The following is a 20,868-nucleotide window of genomic DNA, read 5'->3' as shown; positions in this document are numbered from 1 at the left end:
CTGTGCCCCAAGTCCTGAGGCTTAATTGCTAAGCTAGCTTCCCCTGGCTTGATTGTTCAGCTACCTTGATCTAGGCCAGCAGGCAAGCGAAGTATGTAATTCATCTGCAGCTGTGTTAGCTCTGCAACAGGGCATTCAAGTCAGCAAGGAGGCTGCATTAGAATCACTACTGCTGAGCTTAGGGGAGCCATGAAGCCTAATGTTATGAAGGGTTAATTGCGCAGGACCACCCACACCTCCTTGTATTAACCATTTACCTTCCACATTTCCACTGCAATTCCCTGTTAAAGGCACAGGAACAGAGGTTGGAAAGCATACAGCTACAGTCCATCTAAATGTATTTTTTGACCATGGGCCAGTTAGCCTGCACCTTAAACTCCCATCCTCCCCCCCCCCCCGCCTCCACTGCCACATAGGCAACTATGCTGGCTAATTTGGCCACCTCCATCTCACACCCTGCAGGCCAAGCTCTTGTTGCTGGGCAACAGTAACACAAAGGCCCAGATGAAAGGAGGTCTTTTACAGCAGCGCTTGGCTTGGTGGTGCACTCAGCTCATCCTGGGCTGCAGTGGGCAGTGGGGGTTGTTTGTGCAAAGCTGCAATGATGCCACAGTGCTGTTGTTTTTTTGCAGAGAAGCTTCTCCAGATGTGGTTTTAAAAACCTTTCACTCTACATGGAATGGCCAAAGCGTTTCTGAGTGGCACTGACCTCCCTTCCCCCTCCCCATTAATATTCTCTGCCATTCTTTATTTATCCAGACACTTTTGAGTCACAGGTGACCCTGCCAAGCAGTCCGTCTAGACGGAGAGTCATTCCCAAGCTATTCGGCTTTTCATTTCCTCTCTCCTGCAATTGGTGAAAACTACCCCCTTCCCCTTGACTAGGCCAGCTAGGTCTGCTTTACTTTCAGATCGCCACATGCGTAGACTGGCTTGAGCCAGGCTACATCTTATGGGTTCCCCAGCAACAAGAACTTGGCCTGGAGTATGTGAGGTGAAGGCAGCCAAATTAGCGAGCAAAGTGGCCTAGATGGCAGAAAGCAGCACGTGGTCAGGGGAAGGGTCCTAACCAAACACACTGAGGTGTAGGGTTGCCAAATGTTTGATCTGCAGAAATCAGCAGGAGACTTTACAGAACAGAGATAAGAATACTACTCACCATACTGTGAGAAATGTCGGTTAGTAATTTGTGTAAATAAAATTTCAGTTAAAGGCACAGGAGCAGTACAGACTTCTTTCCTAACCAGGTGGCAACCAACTTACAAAAGAAAATCAACCTAGAGAATATGAGTTAACTCAGCTAACTAATATACTTATTTATATTACTGACAATGTGTTGCTGTTTATTCACTGTAGAGTATAGAAAGTGCTGGATCTTGCCTCTCCTCTGAGAATCTCAGTCTGCAAGTCATACTTTATAGATTTTAAATTGCCTTCTGGTATATTGTTTTAAATGAAAGGTGGAGTAGAAATTTAAATAACAAGCAAACCAGCACTTTGGCCAATTGAAGTGTTATATTCAGATTACCCATGAATTAAAGAGCCACATTAAGCTTAATATATGAGAACATTCAACGGTTCTGCACAATAAATAAAACTGGACTTTAATGCCTTGAGCACAGCTGCCATGCAGAATAACATTTGGAAAGTTCGGAGTTTCTCCTTTTTTTACTGCAGAACAGAACAGTTCAGGGAGAAGCTGCACCTGTAGACGTTCCATTTCCTTCACACCATTCATGCTTACATGAGCAGGCGTGTGAGCAGCAAGCAAGCTACTATACTTGCATTTCCTGATGCTCAAAACCTGGTCCAGGAGCTGGTGTTCCCACTAAAAAAACTCCTGCCAGATTTGGGCAATAGCATCAGAAGGGGAGAAGGAGGGTCTGGTTCAAGTCTGCCCCACTGTCCTCCTCCTGGCCTCACACAGTCTCTTCTTCTGAAAATCATGCTTTTCATTCTCAGGAGGAGACATGCTCACACCAGCTCACTGATGCATGCTGCTCTTACGCACATGGGACAAAATCCAAAGGCTCTGTGTAGGCTTTCCATGTCTGTCCCCACATCCACCAGTGAAGCAGGAACTGGGAGGATGCTGTCAAACTGGACACAAATGAGCTTGGGGCGCCCCCTGCTGGTGACTGGCAGGCATTACGTTAACCAAACGGGCCACTGGTGGCCTTTTGAGGCCACTCAAAGCTATAATAAGGCCAAAAGAGAATGAAAAAGTAACGCATAAACAGGGGACATAATATTGGTGTGTGTGCGCAGTACCAGAGTCTTTTTCTTTTTATTAATATTTTATTTCATTTATAAAAAGATAGAGTGAGAAGGTAAAAAGTAATAAAAAGTGAGAATGAAAATAAAGGAAAAATACATTATTACTATACATTAGTATACAGATGTGTATATTCTTATTCAGATCTGTGGCCATAAAGCTCACCCATTCCCCAAACAATTTTGTTTTTATTCACTATCACACATTATGCTTCTCCTGAATGTACCTCTTTTAAATATTGACCCATGTATGTGTATATGGATATTCACATCTGATACTTGTTCACAATGATTTATGTATAATTTTTCTGTATCTTTTCTACTTCTTGAAGTATTTTTTAAAGTTACAGTAAAACCATTACCATCTATATTTGCATCATCAAGTTGAATCCAACATTTGATCCTATATGAAAGCACATTTTAAGAAAAAAAATCAAGGAGAGATGATGGGAATTTGCATGGATGCAATAATAATAATAAAAAGCTTTGGAGGCAACTGGACAACACTGGATTTGAAGAGACCAGAAAGCCCGCACCCAGAGTAGATCACAATTCTAGGGGTGCTGTGATATGGTTGCCAAACATAGGCACTACAAAAAACAGCAAAACAATTGGAAAATGTTGGCACTGGAATTAGAACTGTAAAAAATTGTACTTTTTGTTTTTTAAAAATCTCAAAAACGATTTTAAAGAAACAACTCCATATTTGAAACTATTAACTTGCAAGTTCTGGTTCCCAAAGGGACAGAGATATGTCTTGACATGTTAAAATGAAATACCTGTGTTTGACTACTCAGAAGGCAATCCTGATAGGCTCTTTGGGGACTCTTCTACATATGTATGTTTCAAACTTATAAACTTACCATACAATAAAAAAATGGAAGGGGGTATTACCCAGAATGTGAACTTACAAGACAGATAGTTGTCTTGCTGTTTAGCAGTTGTGCAGAAGTCTGATACATGCATTGAAAAACAAAGGGGAAGGAGGGCAAGTCTAGTAAGGCCCCACCCCATATTGAGAAAGGCAGTAACCCACTTTTTGGAGTGTAAAAAATGTGGGGGGTTCAGTACAATAAGGTTGAAAACAATAGCACAATTTTAGCATTAACTTGGAATGGTGACTTCACATATTCCTTGATGTGCTTTCTGCAAAACTTTTGCCAGACTTTGGCGGCGGTTTGGAGTGAATCAGACAACACTGGCTTTTGGGTTGACCCCATGACCCCCAGGTTTGAGGGTCTATTGCTGTGTTTGTGGGGCTTCAAAACACAGGGTTTTCGCTGCAAAACTTTTGCCAAACTTTGGTGCCAGTTTGAGGTGAATCAGACGACATTGGGGTTTTAGGTGTTAACTACAAACCCCAGTTTGATGTATCAATTTGTGGCGTGCTGCAAAACAAAAGATTTTTGCTGCAAAACAGTTGCAAAACTTTAGCACCATTTTCAAGGGGATCCCAGATTTTGAGGTTCGCAGTCTTAAAGTGGTTACTAATAAATGTTACAAGATACAAAGTAACATTTTGCTTTTAAACAAGCTAGCAATGCGGTTCCATTTTCCTTAAGTCCTTAACTCACTTCAATACTTTCCTTGCTCTGCTCCCAGAGAGAGATCCTAAGCAACTTTCTTGTTCACCATCTCAGGTTTCAGCTTCCTGCTGCGAGAGATTGCAGCTCAGTTTCCAGGATGAGTCACCAATTAGCCTAAAGGCTGAAACAAACATCCAACCTCTTTTGCCTCATTTGCCAGAGTGAAACCAGCTGCACCAAATACAAACTTTTCTGCTTTGCATTTTAAATACAGTGCATATAAACATTGCATTTTATACGCATTAAATCTTACATCTTTAACATGGGAAAGGTTGTTGAGCCAGTGGTGGCTAGTCAGTTCAGATATGACTGGGGGGAAAGGAAAGGATTGTGCTCCAGATTCAGAACTGAAAAAGCCTTGGCACGTTGGCCGATGACCTTTGAGTAACTCCTGCCTTTCCATGCCGTTTTGGGAAACCAACGCTGTGCAATCACCTTCTGAGAAGGCTGGCAGCTCAAGGCGGCATGCCTGGTTCTCTTCCCTCCCCATTTATCCTCATAATAACCCTGTGAGGCAGGCTAGGCCAGGCATAGGCAAACTCGGACCTCCAGATGTTTTGGAACTACAATTCCCATCATCCCTGACCACTGGTCCTGTTAGGGATCATGGGAGTTGTAGGCCAAAACATCTGGAGGGCAGAGCAGAGACATCACCTTGCCAACAAAGGTCCGTATAGTTAAAGCTATGGTTTTCCCAGTAGTGATGTATGGAAGTGAGAGCTGGACCATCAAGAAGGCTGATCGCCGAAGAATTTATGCTTTTGAATTCTGGTGCTGGATGAGACTCTTGAGAGTCCCATGGACAGCAAGAAGATCAAACGTATCCATTCTGAAGGAAATCAGCCCTGAGTGCTCACTGGAAGGACAGATCCTGAAGCTGAGGCTCCAATACTTTGGCCACCTCATGAGAAGAGAAGACTCCCTGGAGAAGACCCTGATGTTGGGCGAGATGGAGGGCACAAGGAGAAGGGGACGACAGAGGACGAGATGGTGGGACAGTGTTCTCAAAGCTACAAACATGAGTTTGACCAAACTGCGGGAGGCAGTGGAAGACAGGAGGGCCTGGCGTGCTCTGGTCCAGGGGGTCACGAAGAGTCGGACACGACTGTGACTTGCCCAAGGGTCAGCCAGCGAGATTCATGGCTGAGTTTGAACCCTGGTCTCGGGGGGTTAAAACAAAACCCTAAATATGTGTGTGGGATTGAGTCCCTTCACTGTCCCTTCAGGAGTGATTCCTGCCGGAGGCTGCGAGACTCAAGTTCGCCTTGTGCCATGTCTGCCACACGAATGGCAGTTTCTCCCTGCGAGTTTTGAGCCCTCTCTCCTGGCAGAACACTGCTTTTGTTGAAATTGGTTGCATGTTTTTAATAGAAAGGACCGATTCAAAACATACAGATTTCAGATTTAAATTCCACCGACGTTTACTTGTATTGTACTGTTGCTTTCTATGTTTTGAGCTGTTCTTAAGCCACCTCAGTGAGTCCGTGTTAGGGAAAAGGCGGGGTGTGAATAAATTAATAATAAAAACTGGCAGGGAAGCCACAAGGGTCCAGTCGACGTCCACTTTTCCCTGGTGGGGGGGTATGTGTATGATTTTCAACCACAAAAAACCACACCGAACAATGAGGGAACATACAACACGACGGAAACAACACCACAAACCCCCAGTGTTTGTGAGGTCAGGGTGTGGGGGGCATAAGGCGTTCCAGAGGGGCAAACCAAATTTCAGCTCCCCCCCCCCCGCCGTCCCCGGCTTGGTACAGCTCAGAAAGTTCTGATTCCCCTGACGCGGCCGCGCGGCCGCCCCGCCCCCTCCCCTCCTCCCCCCGCCCTTGCTTCCAATCAGCTTCGAGGCTCCTCGGTCTGCGGCGAATAGGAGCGGAGCGGAGGCGGCGCCTTGTGCTCGGCGGGAAAATGGCGGTGGCTGCTGCTGCTGCGCTCTTCCGGCGCTTGAAGGTATTCCGGGAGCGTCCTCGGGGCAGAGGCCTCGCCAGGCAGAGAGCGAGGCGGCGGCGGCGGCGGGCGGAGCCTCCCTCTTAAGTGCGGGGATGGGCCTCGCGGGACGCATTAAGACCCCCAGATCCAGATTAGTGTTTCTGCGAAGAGGCTGAGCAACGCCCAGTGACTGGCCCTCAGCGCAGGGGTCTTCCGTTATCGCAGAACTTGGAGACACAAATAAGCCGGCCGGCTGCAAAACGAGATGGTAACCGTCTCGTGAGCACAGGAGGACACGTGTAAGCCATGCCAGCAAAGGCCTCGAATGTAGACCTTGGGCTGAGGAATTTGGTGCTGAAGGATCCTGACATCTTCCTATGCAAGGTTGATGTCTGGGAACTTGTTTGATGCATTACTGCATTTTAATATTTGGTTGGAAGCCGCCCAGAGTGGCTGGGGAAGCCCAGCCAGATGGGTGGGGTATAAAAAATAAATTATTAGTAGTAGTATTATTAGTATTATTTCTGCAAAGTGGGTGAGCAATGCCCAGTGATACTGGCTGAGCAGGACTGGCCCTGAGCGCAGGTGTCTTCGGTTCTGTTGGGCTCTGGCTTACCGCATAACTGGAGACACAAATAAGCCGACTGGCTGCAAAAGGAGATTGTAAGCATCTCGTGAGCACAGGAGGACACGTGTAAGCCATGCCAGCAAAGGCCTTGAATGCAGACCTTGGGCAGAGGAATTTGGTGCTGAAGGATCCCGACATCTTCCCACCTTTTATGCAAGGTTGATGTCTGGGAATTTGATTCTGGCAAACAAGACCTCCTGTCTGCTATGCTTGGTTGATACAAGACTGACTTTGGTAACATGCACGAGATTCTTTGAACGCTTGCAATCCTGTATGTTTCCTGAGTATTATCACTTGGAGTTTAAAATCGTTTCTTTCTTCAGTGAGTGCATATGAAGGTGGGGAAATGAGCACTGCACGGCTGAAAGAGACTTGTAGGGTGTTGCAGAATGTGAGTGGAGTGTACCTGTCCCTGTTTGCCCTCTTACAGGAACTGGGCTGCCCTGCACTAGATGGTGTCTACCTGTCAGAGGCTAAAGACATACAGAAGTTGCTATGCGCTCCCTCCCCGCATCGCCTGGACATACTGGAATGGATTTGTGGCAGGTGACGGCCATCACCGTTCGATCCTTATTCCTTTAGTATTTGCCACTCTCTTCCTACTTTTAGACCAGTGATTCTCAAACATTTTCTCTGGGCCACACTTTCAGAATAAAAATTTGCTTACACCACACTGAATTTGTTATTGATAAGAAATGCATTGGCAAACAAAAAGAAACAACTCCTAGCACTAGTTGATTTATATTATAGAACACAACTACTTTATTATATGACCATAGGCCGTTCAGAAAATATAAAACAATTATTTTGATTCTATACTACACTGAAATATTTAAATGTTTCTTTGATTGTCCTTGAACCTACCTGTCACACTTTGCATCCTCTCCTGCCACACCCTATGAGAAGCATTGTGCTAGGACAGCTTCCCTGAGCAATGCTTGGCTCCTAATGGGAATCTGTAGCTTGAAGTAAACAAAGCTTTTGTTCTTCATTTACTTATCTAAGACCACTTTTGCAGCTAGGCCAAAGTCCAAGGTCTGACAGCCCAGCACCCCCAAAATGACTACACAGAGAGCAGCAGTTAGCGAGGGCAGCCCTGAACAGGCTTGGCATCGGCTGGGCTCACTGGGGCTGATGACTGGTCAGTCATTTTTGTTTTTTAAGCCCTCATAGGTGGAGGACAGACATGTACATGGTTACAGGTACACCTTTTATTTTTGCATTAAAATATACAATGTTCTCTATTTCTACTACAAAATGGTGTTTAGCATGAGTTAGCAGAATTGTGATAGTACTGTGATTGTGATAGTACCATGAATTGAGTGAGTTTTAATGCACTATACTATACTATACTATTCTGTACTGTCAGCTGTAAGGAGCAGGTCAGCAATAAAACACCTGGTGTTCATAGTCAACTCGTTATTTAAAGAAACCAAAACAGCTCAGGCCTAGTGATCAGAGCCACTCTTCCCAGTAGGTCTTGCCCCAATGAGGCAGTTTCGAGGACTGAAGATCTCTGCCTTCCCACTGCTCTCTGACTCCTCCCCCAGCAACCTGAACCTCCTCCATCTTGTCTCTCTTTGCTTTACCTCTTCCTTCCTCTTTGTGTTCTGGGAGACCAGGGGGAGGAGAGCTGGTCACAGCAGGAGGGGCAGACCCCCTGGCTTCTTCAGCAGCCTGCCTCCACTTTGCTTCTTGACCTGCCTCTGCTTCTGGACTGCTCTCTGCCACAGCCTCTTCCTGCTCACTAAACCGTGTTGCCTCTTCAGCTCCCGACACCACCTCCTAGTCTTCTCCCTCCGACCCCTCATCGTCATCCCACCACCAGTCCCCTGGCTCTGAGCCTTCTTCCCATGGGGGTTCCCAAGCTGGTGCCCCCCACCACTCCTCTGCTTCCAGCCAGTCCATGACATATAGTATATACTATACTTGCCAAGCAACAACCTACCAGCCACAAGCTGCTGTGCAGCACAGTAACAGCCCGCTTTTCTAGGGAAATGGATCTCTGAGCAACCTGGGAATTTTGTGTAGTTGCTCTTGTCCCTTTGCTGTTGACACTTTTTTCCATACTGTGTACCATTCTACTTTTCCTATCGTTATGATTATCCACCAACCCCCATCAAATTGTGAGCAGGGCCAGGTTTACATAGTTTTTTTGTTATGAAGGCACTTTAGAAAATCATCATTATCGCCTCTGTCAGTACTGATCTGATTCTGAAAAAATCTTAGAATCAGAGAATTGTAGAGTTGGAAGGGTCCCTTGAGGGTCATCTAGTCCATCCCTCTGCAATGCAGGAATCTTAACTAAAACATTCCTGACCGATTGTCATCTAATCTCTGCTTTAAACCCTCTAACGAAGGAGAGGCCACCACCTTCTGAGGAAGCCTCTTCCACTGTCAAACAGCTATTACAGCCAGAAAGTTCTTCCTTGTGTTTAGTCAGAATCTCCTCTTTATTCTATATAGTTCTGTACTTTTTGCTTTCTCAATCTTAGTCAGTAGTAGTAGTAGTTTTTAACTGCCCATCTCTCAATAATTAGAGTTAATTTGTTATTAGTAGAGGGCTGGAGTAATTTGTCTGGCTTCTCGAGACCAACTGCAGCTGTATTGCTGAATCCAAATTTGGAGCAGGTCTGTGTCCCTTCTGCAGCTCATCAACAATGTTGCAGCAAGACTGTGGCCCTCACTTTGTTTTGTTCTTCCTTGCAGTGTGTCTCCAGCCCACCGAAAGCAGTTGTCATCTCTTGGAGAATCGCAGTCGGATTTGAAGATAAAAGGTACATGTTGTGCTTTTGTTGGAAGGACAAGCATGTAATAATTGTCAGTCAAAGGGATTTGTTGGAACCGTATTGAAATGTGTTTGCCTTTGTGTGTGGGCATGTATGTGTTCAGAGGACCTGCACGTTACAGGGAGCCTGATGGGGGAAGAGGTGAGGGAGAGTTGCAATGCATCATTGTGCTTTGTTGTTGTTGTTTAAATGATATTTATTAAAGTTTCAAAAAAAGGTTACATAGATAAGAATACAAAAAAAAAAATAGAGAAAAGAAAGATACAAAATACAAAAAAAAACCAATTAAAAACAATTCTATCTTTTCATCACTTATCTTTCATTTACCGTATTTTTCGCTCCATAGGACGCACTTTTTCCCCTCCAAAAATGAAGGGGAAATGTGTGTGCGTCCTATGGAGCGAATGCAGGCTTTCGCTGAAGCCTGGAGAGCGAGAGGCATCGGTGCGCACCGACCCCTCTCGCTCTCCAGGCTTCAGGAAACTATCTGCAAGCCTTGCAAGCCCGGTGGGAGTTCCCGCGGGCTCACAAGGCTTGCAGGCAGCAGCCTGCAGCCCCGGCGAGTGTCTGCAAGCCTTGCGCGCCCGGCAGGAGGTCCCGCCGAGCGCACGAGGCTTCGGGCGGCAGCTTGTCGCCCGAAGCACAGGGAGCCCTCCGGAGGGCTCCCCGTGCTTCGGGCGAGTGTCTGCAAGCCTTGCGCGCCCGGTAGGAGGTCCCGCCGAGCGCGCGAGGCTTGGGGCAGCAGCCTGTCGCCCGAAGCACGGGGAGCCCTCCGGAGGGCTCCCCGTGCTTCGGGGGAGTGTCTGCAAGCCTTGCGCGCCCGGCAGGAGGTCCCGCCGAGCGCGCGAGGCTTCGGGCGGCAGCCTGTCGCCCGAAGCACGGGGAGCCCTCCGGAGGGCTCCCCGTGCTTCGGGCGAGTGTCTGCAAGCCTTGCGCGCCCGGCAGGAGGTCCCGCCGAGCGCACGAGGCTTGGGGCGGTAGCCTGCAGCCCGAAGCACGCGAGGCTTGGGGCGGCAGCCGCGGGGGGGGGGAATAATTTTTTTTATTCATTTCCCCCCCCCCAAAAAAACGAGGTGCGTCCTATGGGCCGGTGCGCCCTATAGAACGAAAAATACGGTACTTGTTTCCCGGACCTCCTCATGCCTCCCTTTTTTGTATTCCAGTTCAATTTATTAGTTCAGCAATTCCTTTCCCTCCTTATTTTATCCTGATCTTTAATCTTAATATATTATAGCATTGAATTTTTACGTATTGAAAATCCAATTTTTCCATATTCTTTTAAACCATTACAGCTAGAAACCACTTAACTTCAATCCAACATCATTCTAACATTCATTAATTTTACAATATTTCTGTAAATAGTCTTTAAATTTCTTCCAATCTTCTTCCACCGACTCTTCTCCCTGGTCTCGGATTCTACCAGTCATTTCCGCCAATTCCATGTAGTCCATCATTTTCATCTGCCATTCTTCCAGTGTGGGTAGGTCTTGTGTCTTCCAATGCTTTGCAATAAGTATTCTTGCTGCTGTTGTAGCGTACATAAAGAAAGTTCTGTCCTTTTTTAACACCGATTGGCCGACTATGCCCAGGAGGAAGGCCTCTGGTTTCTTCAAGAAGGTATATTTAAATACCTTTTTTAATTCATTATAAATCATCTCCCAGAAAACCTTAATCCTTGGGCACGTCCACCAAAGGTGAAAAAATGTACCTTCAGTTTCTTTACATTTCCAACATTTATTATCAGGCAAATGGTAGATTTTTGCAAGCTTGACTGGGGTTATGTACCACCTGTATATCATTTTCATAATATTTTCTCTTAAGGCATTGCATGCCGTAAACTTCATACCTGTGGTCCACAACTGTTCCCAGTCAGCAAACATAATGTTATGTCCAACATCTTGTGCCCATTTAATCATAGCAGATTTCACCATTTCATCCTGAGTATTCCATTTCAACAGCAAGTTATACATCTTTGACAAAATCTTAGTTTTGGGTTCTAACAATTCTGTTTCTAATTTTGATTTTTCCACCTGCAAGCCTATTTTCTTGTCCAAATTGTATGCCTCCATTATCTGATAATAATGAAGCCAGTCTCGTACTTTGTTTTTTAGTTTTTCAAAACTCTGCAGTTTCAATCTATCTCCATCTTGTTCTAAAATTTCCCAATATTTCGGCCATTTGACCTCCATATTGAGCTTTTTCAGAGCTTTCGCTTCCATCGGTGACAGCCACCTTGGGGTTTTATTTTCCAATAAGTCCTTATATCTTATCCAAACATTAAACAAAGCTTTCCTGACAATATGATTTTTAAATGCTTTATGTGCTTTGACCTTATCATACCACAGATATGCATGCCATCCAAATACATTGTTAAAACCTTCTAGATCCAAAATGTCAGTGTTTTCAAGAAGCAGCCATTCTTTCAACCAGCAAAAAGCTGCTGATTCATAATAAAGTTTAAGGTCTGGCAGGGCAAATCCACCTCTTTCCTTTGCATCTGTTAGTATTTTAAATTTTATTCTAGGCTTCTTGCCCTGCCAGACAAATCTAGAAATATCTCTTTGCCACCTCTTGAAACAGTCCATTTTGTCCACAATTTGCAATGTTTGAAACAAAAACAACATTCTAGGCAATACATTCATTTTTACCGCAGCAATACGACCCAGCAGTGAAAGCTTCAAATTCGACCAAATTTCTAAATCTTTTTTCACTTCAGCCCAACATTTTTCATAGTTATCTTTAAATAAATTCCCATTTTTTGCTGTCATGTTAATCCCCAGGTATTTCACTTTCTTAACCACTGTTAAGCCTGTCTCATTCTGAAACCTCTCTCTCTCCATTGGTGTTAAATTTTTCTCTAAAACCTTGGTTTTTAACTTATTCAATTTAAATCCTGCAACTTGACCAAATTCTTGAATCAGTTCTAAAACCCTTTTGGTACTAGATTCTGGCTCCTGTAACGTCAATACTAAGTCATCTGCAAATGCTCTCAATGCATCACTGTGCTTTGTATGCAGGCACAAATTGTAGTTGCCTATAATTATTATTATTATTTATTATTTGTACCTGCCCATCTGGCTGAGTTTCCCCAGCCACTCTGGGCGGCTTTCAACGAAGATTAAAAATACATTAAAATGTCACGCATTAAAAACTTCCCTTCAGGTGTCTTCTAAATGTCAGGTAGTTGTTTATCTCTTTGACATCTGATGGGAGGGCATTCCACAGGGCGGGTGCCACTACTGAGAAGGCCCTCTGCCTGGTCCCCTGTAGCTTTGCTTCTCGCAGTGAGGGAACCGCCAGAAGGCCCTCAGTGCTGGACCTCAGCGTCCGGGCAGAACGATGGGGGTGGAGACGCTCCTTCAGGTATACTGGGCCGAGGCCGTTTAGGGCTTTAAAGGTCAGCACCAACACTTTGAATTGTGCTCGGAAATGTGCTGGGAGCCACCAATGTAGGTCTTTCAAGACCGGTGTTATGTGGTCTTGGGGGCCGCCCCAGTCACCAGTCTAGCTGCCTATAATCTCCTTGGGTTTTATTCACAGTAGCACTGAGCAGCATGTCCTGTTGTGCCAGCAAAAATTGTTGCACACTAAGGTCAAGGTCAAGCAATGTTGGGTGTGATTGGCAGATGTTATTCCAATCTGTTATTTGCCCCATCTAAATGCATGGCTAATATTTACTCCTCTGCAAGGGGAATAAAGTGATAGCATTTGCGACAGCTATAGAAATGGAAACTAAACCTGCTCCTGATGACCACAGATGGGGGCGAGGCAGCACAGCTCTTCTGTCACTTCTATCCTAGATTCCTGCTTGTTTAGCTTGTCCCATAGAACTCCATGGAAACAACTGAAAAGCAAGCCAGCCACTGTCTGTATTGCAGACGGAGATGAGAAGCACAACCTCCTCCTGAGCTCTGTTTTTGGTCACACTAGAGTGTAATGGAATGTAGAACTAACTTTATTTACAGATGGCTAGATAAATCTGACTAGAACTGGATTCCATCTAGTCTTCTCATTGGATTATAAGGCTAGGAGAAGGATTTCTTAAGCTGTGGGGTTGTGAGTCTTGGAACAGTACACTCCCCAGAACTCTTAACAAGCAAAAAGAAGGTCTTGCTTAATGCTGTGTTTTATGTACCAGTTAAACATACCTTCTAGGTAGGGCAGAGGAAGTGGCCTGGTACTGAGTTGATTCTTTAATTCACCCAGATTAGTATTGTCTTCATTGACTGGCTGTGACGCCCCAGAGTTTCAGACTGTGAAAATTGCCAGCTTTGCCTGGAGATGCTGGGGACTGAGACCTTCTGCATATTTAGCTGTAAATCAAAATGCACTAATCCGACAACTAATATGCACTTCTGCTTAGGAAGATGTACAAATTAGAAATTTGTGTGAAGTGATTTCAGTTAACTGAAATCAGTTGCTCTCTCCCTTGCAGATTTCTAAATCAGCCTACCTTCTCTCTCTCTCTTTCACTCACTCACACCAAAGTAAGCAAATATAAAGCAAAATGATGGAAGGATGATAGTTCCCTTGTCCTTTAATATATATATATATATATATATATATTAAAAATACTATTTCACTGCCACTCAGCACCATCAAATCAATACTTTTGGGCAAGCCTGCAGCCCACTGCAAATGCATAGCAGACCAGCTGCTGGGAGGCTGAAAGCTGAGCTTTCATATCACCTAGAAATGCTTGGGCCTCCTTTCAGAGACTGCCTTTTCTCTCCTAGTCTCAAACTTCATGACATGGTGGAAGATTCAGCCCCATCATTGACCTCTGCCCTTGCCACTTTTATTTCTACCAGGTTCATTTCTGGTATCTGAGCCTAACAGGGAGATAAAATGAGTTCTGGTGATAGAATGGGGAAGTTAACCCACAGATGTGGGGAGCATCCAGGTCTCTTAACCGTCTCCTGCTGCTCTAAAATTCACCACCAGCACCACCTGCCTCCTATCTGACCGAACAGATGCTTCTGCCCCTGTTGCCTATAGCATGAGCCTCAGAACAGTGAGCCAAAGGAGAACCATCATTTTCTCCACAGGAAACAAAGGATTCATGGATCAACTAGCATAGTCCTGTAAGAATGCTGGAATGGGGTCTGAATGTAGACTATGTGGTGAAGCAGTTGCAGGAATGATGACTTTCATCAAAATCCCAGTTCTTGGAGACTTCAGTCTCTGGTATTTCCCATTAGCTCCAGATGTGTGAAAGGAAAACCAGAGTAGGAATGCCATGTTAGATTGGCCAGTGGTCTGACCCGCGCAAGGGGACTTCAGGGTGCCCAAAGTGCTTCACAAGCTGCATTGTGGATGGGACTTTGGAGCTTATTGCTGCTAGGGAAGTTGATGGTTTCTTTAAAAAAATAAAAAATAAAACAGGTGCTCCAGACCAAATTTAAATCTAGGGGAAAGACATTCATATGAGTGGCTCCAGCTATTTACCTAAAACTTCTTCTGTCCTGACAGCAATGGCAAACTTGGGATATCACCTGATGCTCTGTCGAGCCAATGACTTGGATCTCATTGAGGTAAGCACTGGGGGAATTTCCCCAAAATGAGACTGTCTCTTCATAGACAGCTTATTCCATTTCTTAACTGTTCCCTCAGGATCCCCTCCCCTTTTAAAATTTTAAACCGCTGTCCCCTAATTTCAAGACTCCAGCAGCTTAATTTGCTTGCACTGAATGTGGCGAACAGTTATTCCCCTTCCTGAGATCATTTTAAACTATTTTTGAAAGTTCAGGTTCTAGTATGAAAAAAGACTAAGGGGGTAACATATCCACTTCATCCTTTCCTCCTGGCTTTCCTTTCCTAGAGCCTTTGAAATGTGTCTTGTTTTCAGTGACCCTCTGTATACAAGTTGCTGAAGATGGGGAACACGTGGGGGTGCCCTGCCCATGGCAGCCTCTGGAGGCCTCTAACAGGCAACAATTTGGTGCAATGCTGCAGTAGAATAATAAGATGGTAGAGCTGGATGAGGGTCCTCTAGTCCAGGGATAGGCAACCTAAGGCCCGTGGGCCGGATGCGGCCCAATCGCCTTCTCAATCCGGCTCACGGACGGTCCGGGAATCAGCGTGTTTTTACATTAATAGAATGTGTCCTTTTATCTAAAATGCATCTCTGGGTTATTTGTGGGGCGTAGGAATTCATTCATTATTTTTTTCCAAAATATAATCCAGCCCACCACATGGTCTGAGGGATGGTGGACTGGCCCATGGCTGGAAAAGGTTGCTGACCCCTGGTCTAGTCCAACCCCCTGCAATGCAGGAATCTCAGCTAAAGCACCCATGACAGATGGCCAGCCAACCTCTGCTTAAAAACTTCCTGTGAAAGAGAGTCCACCACCTTCCGAGGAAGTCCATTCCATGCAGACCCTCTGCCTGCCTGCCTGCCTGCCTGCCTGTCCCAGCAGGGCTAGTCTCCAAGTTCTTTCCTCCTTGTAGCACCTATGCTGAATGTCATGCTACAGTAGATGGGTACTCCTACTTCCTTTCTCAAAAACCATCTTCCTGTTAATGGTAAAGGTAAAGGTCCCCTGAAAGTTAAGTCTACAAGGAGGAAAGAACTTGGAGACTAGCCCTGCTGGGACAGGCAGGCAGACGACTCTGGGGTTGCAGTGCTCACCTCGCTTTACTGGCTGAGGGAGCCAATGTTTGCCTGCAGACAGTTTTTCCGGGTCATGTGGCCAGTATGACTAAGCCGCTTCTGGCGAAACCAGAGCAGCGCACGGAAACGCTGTTTACCTTCCCGCCGGAGTGGTACCTATTTTTCTACTTGCACTTTTTGGCGTGCTTTTGAACTGCTAGGTTGGCAGGAGCAGGGACTGAGCAACAGGAGCCCACCCCATCATAGAGATTCGAACCACCAACCTTCTGATTGGCAAGCCAAAGAGGCTCAGTGGTTTAGACCACAGTGCCACCCGTGTCCCTGTTGCTGTTAACACAGCCCAAATGACCCCTACTTTTTGTGTTGTATCAATTGCAGTTTTTGTCGTTGTTAATGCTGCCACCTCCCAATAACTGGAGAGCTATGTGTTTATGTGTTGTATTTTTACAGGGAAAGGTCTCTGCGCAGGAGCAGCTCCACTTCCTGGAACAACTAGTGGCTGTGATTCCTGCTCAAGCACTCAGGTGAGAGAGGTTTTTCAAGCACAAAGAGGATTGGAATCTCCCTTGCCAAACTGATGAATCTGGTAACTGTTATGCTAGCAGGATCTCTTGGATTGATAGCCTTTGTGGGGTATTTAGCTTTACTGTCAATCTTGCTGAGCAGGATTGAGTTAGTTGGCAAAGGGTACAGAGTTCTGTGCCTGATAAGATGCCAGCAGATTCTGAAACTTGGATTAAATCAGCACATTACAAGTATGTCCTTGGCAAGTTAGTCCTGGATATTTTGTGGTCAAAGTTCCAACTGCTGTGGGTATTTTGTTTTGTTTTAATAGTGGACCAGAGAATGAGGAATTAAATATTTGAGGCAGAGTTGTAGATGGACAGGAGCTGGGGGACTATGGTGAGAATCCTGGACATATCATACATACTGACAACCCAGCAACAGCACCTCTCCCTGATTCCTAAGGCCTTCAGCACACCACACTTCTACCAGTCTTTCTCTGTAACCAGGAGGACTAGAAGCATTTCTAGTGCTTGGCTGTAAACACCCAGGGATGCCTTTTGTCAGGCTTCATAAGCAAGGGAGACAAAGAGACCACTCCACAGTGCACAGGAATCAATTTTGAGCTTCACGACTTGGGGGCAGCTGAATAGGGCTGCAGGGGGAAGTGACCTGCTTTATATGGCACCATAGGGTAGGAGGAGAATAGATGAAGGTAAGGATTTGATGTCTTGAGTGGTGTGGTAAGATTATTTCGCAAATTATTAGCCCTATGGGAAGAAGATTTTGTGGCCTAAAGCAGAGCTCAGATGCCAGCACTGAACAGGTTGCTTCAGATTGTTTGTAAACTTTTAAGCAGTTCCTCTGAAGAAACTGGATCAGGTTCCCCTAAAATGTGTTGTGAGCCAGTTTTAGGGTCTAACACGCTTTGAGGCCACTTTCTTCCCTTTGTTTCCTGTGCTCGTGCCTCCCCCTCCCTGCCTCAGTATCACGAAGCTGCCCTATTTTGAGCTAAGCACTGGCTGTGGTTTGTGCCATTCAGCCTCTACTAGCCTCCTCCAGAATTCATGGGAGGTCCAGGTACCAAGATGGAGCTCTGAGCCTGTTCTTCCTTTTATTATACCAAAGCAGCATATCCTTTCAATAATAGGGTTAAACCACAGCTTTCTTGATTTCTTTGCTCCACTGTTCACCTTAGCAGAGCTAGGAATAGACCAGCCTGATTGATGCCTGATAAGCTGTCCTGGGATGTGCTGCCATTGTCACCTGTCTGTAGTTCTTACCCCTCCCCTTCCTCTTCCAGCGCAGTGGAATCTTTCCAAGAGATAGGTAGGAAGAATGAGGCATTTCTCAAGCAGGTTTTCACCAGCCCTTACCTGCAGAGTGTGCTGAACCCAGAGTGCCACCCCTGGCCTTCGGACATCAAGGGCCTCCTGTTGAGAGAAGATGAGCTGCAGGAAAGGTGAGCTGCTCGGTTTCTGTGCCAATGCCTTCATGCGGAAAAGAGCCCACAAGTTCTTACACTGTGTTTCTAAAGCTAGAATGAGACTAGAGGCCAAACCAGAGAAAGACTTGGTTAGTATAAGCCTGAAGTGGGGATGGAGCCCCCATGAGATGAACTCCCAGGCCTCATGGATCCCCCATCTCCTTCATTCCCTATTGCCATATCTCCCCTTTGGACACCTGTGGTGGAATCAGGGAGTTGTGATGCCCAACCTCCCTTCCTGTGTCTATCAAGGTCCCTTCTGTCCGTGACCTCTCATGAGGAAACCCTGCTAGAGGCATCGAAGGAGCTGGAAGAGGTGGTGGCAGCTCTACAAGATCTCAGGAAAGAGGTAAGCAGCCTGCAGACTGGTCTGGGTGTCTTCCAGGGAGCAGGGTTGAGTGAAGAAGGGGTTGCTGCTCACCCAGTCACCTGGAACAGCTGGCCCAGCTGTAAGGTGCATCAGTGCTGTCCGTGGCCCCCTATGTTCTGATGGTTCATGGTGGGATGTTGGGAGGCTGGCCTTAGAGTCTGAAATTCTCTGATTATTTAGATTTTGCTAAGGATATGCTCACTAAGTGCTGAGCCTGCATATTGAACAATGACCATAAAGAAGGCAGGAGAGTCTCCATCCCCTTCTCATCCCACCACCTGTGTTTCCCTTGGTCCTTGCACTCGCATCTGGACTAAGGCTCTTTTTGGGAAAGGCTTAACAGTGCTGGGTTTTTTGCCCTGCAGTGAAGGAAGGTGGGGCGTAATATTATTTGTACCGTACCCATCTGACTGTGTTGCCCCAGTTTCCTCTAACCGTCACAAAACTCTGCCTTTTCAGTGTTCCTTCCTGCATGGGGATCCGGCTGGTGCAGATGCATCCTCTGTCCATGCCACAGCTCTGCAGACCCTCAGACTGATGGCTTCCGATTTCAGCCAGCTGCTTGTGGCCTTCAGCCAGGTGTATGAGCGCCAACTGCAACAGCATTGTGAGCGCCCGGCTCCTGTGCTGAGCTGCCTTGGCCCCCTTGTCCAAGAGGTCCACCTTGGCCTGCAACTCTGTGTGCAGGTGAGACTGGAGGTGGGTGGCGGGTGGCAAGGAAGGAGCTCAAGGGTGAGCAGTCAGGTGCCCATAATATAGGGAAGCAGTTTTTAGTTCTCAAATGATGCCCAATGGCTCCGATATTTAGGGAAATGGAGTCGGGTAGTAATAATACAAATAGCTAAAGCATGTCACAATTCGTTTCCTAGCAATCACCCCGCTGTTTCCCCAGGGCTTTTGTACCTTTCCTAGGTCTGGTGTTCATTAAGTTACTAAGACCTGTGTCTAAGTTGTACCACTTCAGTCTGCAGGTAGGGGCTCACGTAATGGACTGCTTTCTGCGTGAAATTAACCCTAGATGAGTATGTGAGTTAGAAGGCTGGTTAGATGATGTTGGGGCAGGTCTTTCCTCCACCCCAACTCACCTGGAATCTGGAACAATATTAGACTGTTACCAGTGATTAGGACACCAGGCTAGTGAGATGATGCAGCTGATCAGGCTCTTTGGTTTCATCAATGCTCCTACCTCCAGGAGTTGCAGGCTTTCCTCCAGGTTAAAGAAACTTCAGAGTGCATCGTGAACACTGTGAAACAGAAGGAGCAGGGGAAAAGGTTTTGGAGCGGCAGTGCCAAAGCCACACTGTGTGAGTACTGTGCCCAAGAGGAGATGGTTTATTGGTGTATATCATTAGTACTATTATATAGATATATAGACTGCTTCACAACATAAAGCCACTGAAGAGGTGTACACAGTAAAAACAGAATAAAATGCAGAAACTCAAGCACTCTAGGAACCATGAAGTGGATCCAACAAGTTCTTAATATGCCTGCATGCTTGGTTGTCCCTGCCGCCCTTGGCACAGAGCCTTGCCTATATAGCATTCCAGTCGTCTTCTGCAGGTGGGAATGGCTCCCAGCTGCAGTGCTAATAGAGAAACTCCATTGCTGCTTAAATCCAAGGAGAGGTCACAGTGTGGAGATGTGATTTGTGACTGGGATGCTTTCTGAGCTCACGTTCCTTCCATCCTAGTCTAATCCTGTGAAAAAAGATCTAACTCTTTCAGGAAGTTTGCATTTTGGGGGAGCTAAAAATCTACCTTTAGAGCTACGAGGAAGAAGGGTCAGGTGCACTGTGTCCTGGCCAGGTAGTGGCATCCAGCAGTTGGGACAGTCAGTTCCTTTATGCCCCTTCTAAGCATAGCCTAGCAACTTCCATAGCAGCAGAGGAACAACAAGAGTCGAGAGGCTGTCTGGCTCAAAAGGAAAAGGGGAAAAAGCCAATGACTTCAGGACCCCAGTGCCTTTTGTAGTCACTACCATAACTAGCCAGTGTTTTACTTTTCCAGCTTCAAAACTTGAAGAGTTGCAACAGAAGTACAAGGCTATCCATGCAGCACTCAAGAAGTGCCAACAACCCTGAGTTCTAGTCGTCTGCACATTGTAGGATATTATGGAGGAAAAGACTTGCCTGTTGCGTTCCTAAATTTAAATATATTCTTCTGTATATATTCTTTTGTGAGAATAAAGAGCATGTTTGTACTTTTGTCCTTATTTCATTGGGATGAGGGAACACTCTCTCTCCATGGTCTTCTGGACTGTTGTTCAGGTGCAGTTTAGATTTCTGTAATACATTTTTTTTAACAGCCCAAGTTGAAACTCTCATCTTAGCTACTGGCTTTCCAACATTTTTCTGGTTTTCAGTTTGAGATGAATGAGCAACTCTCCTCTGCTGCCCCTGCATCTTCTTGTTATCAAAAGGACAATAGGTTTAGTTCCACTTCTGTAATTTAAGCACCATGTTAGCTCCCTCTTTGTGACTTCTTTAGTCATTAGCTTTTGCCTGTCACCTAGTTGGTTGATCTGGCCTTGCTGTGTTGGAAAGAATTAAATTCATCTGTAAATCATGTTGGACAGGCTTGTTCACAGCTTCATAAACCAATAAGCCAGAGTTCCCGATTATGTCTGAACAGGAGAACTCTGGCTTAATGCCAGGCTCTGCAGGCAGAAGCCAGCAGGCGACAGG

General features: G+C 45.8%; 2 protein-coding genes across 4 annotated transcripts in view; one reads left to right on the top strand and one right to left on the bottom strand.

Annotated features, from left to right (window-relative positions):
• LOC308466581 (extracellular matrix protein 2-like) overlaps window positions 1–5,561 on the bottom strand; it is a 48,762-nt gene extending 43,201 nt beyond the window's left edge. Inside the window, exon 1 of the mRNA XM_080987437.1 lies at window positions 5,280–5,561. The gene's annotated coding sequence lies outside the window, so the exon portion shown is untranslated. The remainder of the gene's footprint in view (window positions 1–5,279) is intronic.
• Window positions 5,562–5,715: 154 nt separating this feature from the next.
• On the top strand, window positions 5,716–20,384 carry HAUS7 (HAUS augmin like complex subunit 7). Of its 3 annotated transcripts, none has more exons than XM_080987457.1 (10): window positions 5,716–5,816; window positions 6,854–6,969; window positions 9,133–9,200; window positions 14,685–14,746; window positions 16,276–16,349; window positions 17,633–17,791; window positions 18,068–18,164; window positions 18,645–18,872; window positions 19,378–19,489; window positions 20,192–20,384. In XM_080987457.1, exons 1-10 carry the CDS (start codon window positions 5,775–5,777, stop codon window positions 20,263–20,265), a joined length of 1,032 nt encoding a protein of 343 aa, XP_080843583.1. In that variant the 5' UTR covers window positions 5,716–5,774; the 3' UTR covers window positions 20,266–20,384. The 3 variants fall into 3 exon arrangements, with proteins under 3 accessions (XP_080843583.1, XP_080843582.1, XP_080843581.1); XM_080987456.1 differs by lacking the exon at window positions 5,716–5,816 and adding an exon at window positions 5,854–6,179; XM_080987455.1 differs by lacking the exon at window positions 5,716–5,816 and having other exon boundaries at window positions 6,539–6,969.
• Window positions 20,385–20,868: the final 484 nt, after the last annotated feature.

This window comes from Podarcis pityusensis, assembly GCF_964106645.2.
Source record: "Podarcis pityusensis genome assembly, chromosome: 17".
NCBI classification, from domain to species: domain Eukaryota; kingdom Metazoa; phylum Chordata; class Lepidosauria; order Squamata; family Lacertidae; genus Podarcis; species Podarcis pityusensis.
Note: the sequence above shows the minus strand (reverse complement) of the source record. Positions and strands in the feature narration are given on the sequence as shown.

What these genes read in the sequence shown, in the direction of transcription:
- HAUS7 (XM_080987455.1), top strand. Translation starts at nt 6,770, where the DNA reads ATGAGCACTGCACGGCTGAAAGAGACTTGTAGGGTGTTGCAGAATGTG. An exon ending in GAAGATGAGCTGCAGGAAAG is followed by an intron (nt 17,792 to 18,067) that starts GTGAGCTGCTCG and finishes GTGTCTATCAAG; the next exon opens with GTCCCTTCTGTCCGTGACCT. An exon ending in TACAAGATCTCAGGAAAGAG is followed by an intron (nt 18,165 to 18,644) that starts GTAAGCAGCCTG and finishes CTGCCTTTTCAG; the next exon opens with TGTTCCTTCCTGCATGGGGA.